Source organism: Dipteris shenzhenensis, chromosome 22, assembly GCF_047967505.1.
Source record: "Dipteris shenzhenensis isolate YYH24624 ecotype China chromosome 22, Dip_SZ_1.0, whole genome shotgun sequence".
NCBI classification, from domain to species: Eukaryota; Viridiplantae; Streptophyta; class Polypodiopsida; order Gleicheniales; family Dipteridaceae; genus Dipteris; species Dipteris shenzhenensis.
The window spans coordinates 34,766,736-34,771,585 of NC_141617.1; the positions used below are offsets into that span (position 1 = coordinate 34,766,736).

The 4,850-nt window shown below is 42.7% G+C and overlaps 1 protein-coding gene across 1 annotated transcript; it reads left to right on the forward strand.

Annotated features, from left to right (window-relative positions):
- Window positions 1-2,133: 2,133 nt before the first annotated feature.
- LOC147888042 (putative wall-associated receptor kinase-like 16) lies at window positions 2,134-4,333 on the forward strand. The gene is made up of 3 exons (XM_087393283.1): window positions 2,134-2,608; window positions 2,730-2,918; window positions 3,212-4,333. The coding sequence occupies exons 1-3, from the start codon at window positions 2,134-2,136 to the stop codon at window positions 4,243-4,245; spliced, it is 1,698 nt and encodes a 565-aa protein (XP_087249409.1). The 3' UTR covers window positions 4,246-4,333.
- The last annotated feature ends 517 nt before the right edge of the window (window positions 4,334-4,850 follow it).

Here is a 4,850-nt window from a genome sequence, read left to right on the forward strand (position 1 = left end):
TGCAGTAAGGTACCTATGAAGAGAGATGGTAGGTATTGCAAGCAAGCAAGAGGTAGCAAGTAAGCAAGTAGGAGGTAGTAGGTAAGCAAGCAGGAGGTAGCAGGGCTGGCAAGCAAGTGGCTGAGGTGGCAAGGAAGCCAAGTGGATGTATTCATACAAATACAAAAAATGGCAATGGTTGCAAGTTTATACTACGTTTATTCGTACGAATAAACTGGGTTATTCGTAGGAATAAAGTTATTCGTACAAATAGCCAGTTATTCGTATGAATAGGTTATTCTACGAATAAAATAGAAAAAAACGTTTGAAACATTTTAAATTGTAAAAAATACGTATTTGAGTTTTTTTAAATTTAAAAAAAAAACGCCCGAAGTAATGCAACTTAGGCTACAACCAAGAAAACGTTGACCCAAAGAAGAGGATTCTTTATTGAATACAAAGCTTGCACATTTGTAAAAAAATTTTGTATATGTGGATTTACCAAAAAGCATTGATATTTGTATATAAAGTATGTGCTTTGGTAATCATGGGCAATGTTTGGAAAGCAGTGATGCACATTTATTAGCTTACAGTAAAATTTTACTCTCTGTATTCTCTGTTGTGCGTTTATAAAGGCGTCTAAATATGCGTCTCTAAGATAGTGCAGACGCGCTATTAGATGCGTGAATAACCGTGCTATTAGATGCGCTAATAGACGTGCCCGTATTTTCACTATTCTATATACGCCTATAGACGCACCTGCTATTTTGTGCTTTTTTGAGGCGCGTCTATAGTTGCTTTGTCTTGTTGTATCTTATACTTTTTCCCTCTATTTGCACAGTTGAAACGGATGCAGATACTGACAACTCATGCAACGTGTGATCTTCGGTAATAAAGTTCATTTACTACATCACTTGTCTACAAAATAAAAAGAAATACATTGGCCAAACTACAAATTTTGAGAAATGTCTCAAACGATACAAGACTAACCCACCAACTAAAATGGCCGATGATGTCCGCAAGAACATTCCATTTGAAGCACACTTCAGAGCAAATATATTAGGGTCAACTCTGAATAAAAAGGAAGAAAATTCCTTAGAACATTATAGATACATTGTACATCTAGATACTACATCGACTTCAAAAGGATATAACAATTTAAAAGGAAACCTTGCAAGTGCGAGAAAATATTATTACTTGAAGCGCAAGAATCTGATATAAATCATAAACAAATTCATTACTTTACTTGATTTTCTCTAAACATTTGTTGAACTTTGCACTTACTTCACTCGATTTCTCACTCCGTCCATCGTCTTTGTAATTTATTTGTATGCTTTACTTTGAATGCATATGTATCAACTTGCATGTAACAATAATTGTGGATGTACAAATGTTAAAAATAATCTTTAAAAAAACCCTTACGTTGCGTGACACATATCTAATTACTTATATGCAGCTTTAGTAGATTTCCTCCCACACATTATACATCCACCACACATTATAGATGTTCGACAATGCGGCACAGTAGGGCACACACAAACTATGCCCTCTTGTTGTGAAAGCATACAGCACACGGGGCGCTTTTCCAATGGGCGGGAAGACTTTTTGGCATGCAATGAGGAAAACGCGTGCATGGAGTGTGAGCCTCTGGAGTACACAAGGTGGCAATTTCACGAAGACTTACCCTGCTTGACCTTCCTCAAAAGAAAGCTGTGTGTGTGAAGAGTGAAGGCTCAGGATAGATCTACGCGGGGTCCTTTTGGACTATATGCCGTGCTGGCATATGGACCCCGCGCTGACCACCTTCTCGTCTCTCTGGTGACGGAAAACAAGTTCCGGTCGATGCCTCAAGGGACCCAGTGGAGATTTATCGCATGTGCGGCTTTATTCTGACATGCTCTAAGTTCCTAGGGCCTACGCTCCCGTAACTCCATCACTCCTGAATTGTCTACAGTGTTTTTGGGACGACAACATATAGCTGCTATAGCAGCTCCAACAATGCGTGTACATTTGTATGAGCTCTCAGAACCTTCAACAGCTGTAGAGAAAGCCAACCAATGGCTTCGATGCTTGTCGCCGTTGTCGGCCTGAAGACCTTGTTGGCCTAGCTCCTTCCAAAACATTTAGTTTAATGCTGTTGCTGTGCCAGACCCCATGCCTTTCAGACCCAGTACTATCACTGGATCAGGAAGTTGCACAAATCCTTGCTACAACACCCACGCCTACGATTTCTGCAACTTCTACGCCTGTTGCACCCTCGGCCTTCCTCAAAGCGGAGCCACAATTATCCAAATCACCGGAGCAGGCATTGCATACGCAGACTTTCAAGGAAAATGTGGATTCTCTATGGTGCTGTTTCCAGGCACGTACAACTACACAGCTCTCGGCGTAATCACCACTGGGGATTATGGCATCAAGCTCTCCTGGGGCATTCCCTTGCCGCATAATACTCCGAATTGTTCCACAGTTAACACTACGACTGGCTATGCGTGCAAGGAGAATTCCGAATGCGTGCTTGCAGGGGACAGTACGGGTTACGCTTGTAAGTGCAGCCTCAAGGGTTACGCTTGTAAGTGCAGCCTCAAGGGTTACCGTGGAGACGGCTACAAAAACGGCACCGGATGTCAAGGTATCATTTCTCTTGTTCCCCTTTCAATTATTTCGTCTGATCGCATCTGAAGAAATTCTCGTCATCGCTCACCGTTCTGTTAGCACTAATAAGGCTACCGCTGAACGGAACCTGCATGTAGATATCGACGAGTGTACAGAAGGCACCTCAAATTGTGTCGGACGTCCTTATGGAGCTTGCCACAATTTGCCGGGAAGTTTTAACTGCAGCTGCATCGACGGCGCCCAGGGCAATGGCGTCGCTCTACGGAGCAATGGAACTGGTTGCACTGTTCCCCAGAAGCCCTTTCAAACTAGTACCGTAATCATTGGTCAGTTTTTCTCTCCGCAAATCGACAGATTTTCCGTTGTTGGAATGTTTGAACGTTGCCTCACTTTCTTGTTGGTTCAGCTTCAACTTTGTCGACTGCTGCTGCCCTACTCTTTACCGGCCTCTTAACAAGGTGGATTTATAATTGGAGAGCATCTAGAGCGAAAAAAGCAATGTACTTCGAGTAGAATGGGGGCACTCGACTCAGGGAATACATCTCTGTAAGAAGAGGGAGAGACACACCCAGGCTGTTTTCGGAGGCTGAGCTCCAAAAAGCCACTCAAAATTTTGCAGGGCATGTGGAACTCGGACGAGGAAGCTACGGCACCGTGTACAAGGGAGTCCTTACAGATGCCACTCTTGTGGCGATTAAGAAATCTCATCACACAGAAGAACAACAAGTCGACCAATTCATCAACGAAGTCATCATCCTATCCCAGATCAACCATCGAAACATTGTGCAGCTGTTGGGCTGTTGTTTGGAGACACCGGTTCCTATTCTTGTGTACGAATACGTCCCAAATGGAACTCTTTCAGAGCACTTGCACGGAAAGGATGGCAGATCAGCTCTCAGCTGGGAAAATCGCCTTGTAATTGCCCTGGAAAGCGCCGAGGCAATTGCCTACCTTCATTCATCAATTTCCACACCCATCTACCACAGAGACATCAAATCCTCAAACATACTTCTGGATAAGGTGCTGACTCCTAAAGTATCAGACTTTGGTATATCACGCCTTTTGCGCATGGACGAAACCCATGTTTCCACCGTTGTAAAGGGCACAATGGGGTATCTTGATCCAGAGTATTTCCACAGTTTCCAGCTGACTGATAAGAGTGATGTTTACAGTTTCGGAGTGGTGCTGCTTGAGTTGATCACTTCGCTCAAGCCTGTTAACGTGGAAAGAGGGGAGACCGAGTCCAATCTGGCTATGCTTTGTATTTCTAGATGGAAAACAGGCACATTTTCTACAGCAATAGATCCGGCCTTGGGAGCATCTGAGGATTCTGGCGTGATGGGATCCGTGAATCAAGTGGCAAAACTCGCAATCGCTTGTTTGCGCATAGACGCCCATAAACGACCTCCTATGAAACAAGTTCTTCAGGAGCTATTGTGGATAAGAGGGTCAAAGGAAAACGTGGTCGGAATGTATTCTTCTCTAGATCTGGAGGACGACGAAGAAGTAGCTCTTCTACCATTGCAGCAAAAATTAGTGAACAGTTCGAGCTTTTACAACTACAGTAACGGCAGTTCAAGTTCGCATCCGAGTGGGCTTCGAGAGTTGGAGATGGCGATGAGGAAATCTGCACCAAGGGCAGGCGGAAGGTGATGATCATGTGGTGGTTTTCATTTTCCAAATTATGTGTATATCTTTGATCTCTCTCTCTCTCTCTCACACACACACACACACACTCTCTCTCTCTCTCCCTCCCCCCTCCCACTTAGGCCCTCCAAATGAGTATCCAATTGAGTTCCTATATTAGAGTGGTTTCTTGAAACTGCCATTGTTTCTTGTAAATGTTGTGACTATGATGTTTGTTGAGTAGTCAATATCAATGTCACCCATGAGGAGAATATGTCGGTTTCCTTAAACCCTGCCTCCACGTACTACACTGTTATTTCTATGTAATATTTCATAAGAACATTTGTAATAACATTAGTCCTTTTGTTTGTTTCTTTTGTTTCATACTTATCCTTGTGATGACTCTTGTAAATTGTTCACTTTTGATGTTGTCCTAAATTGTTATCCATTTTGTTTCAACTTGTATTTATAGATCACTCCCAAAGCATATACCACAAGACTATAGTATTTTCTCAGTATTTTGTGAGAAAAATCGGGAGGCCCATGTATGTTCATGTGTATAATTGTGGCCAAAGACATGCGTGTAAAAGTGCATGTATATAAAAACCAGATGCACTAATACATGCACAAAT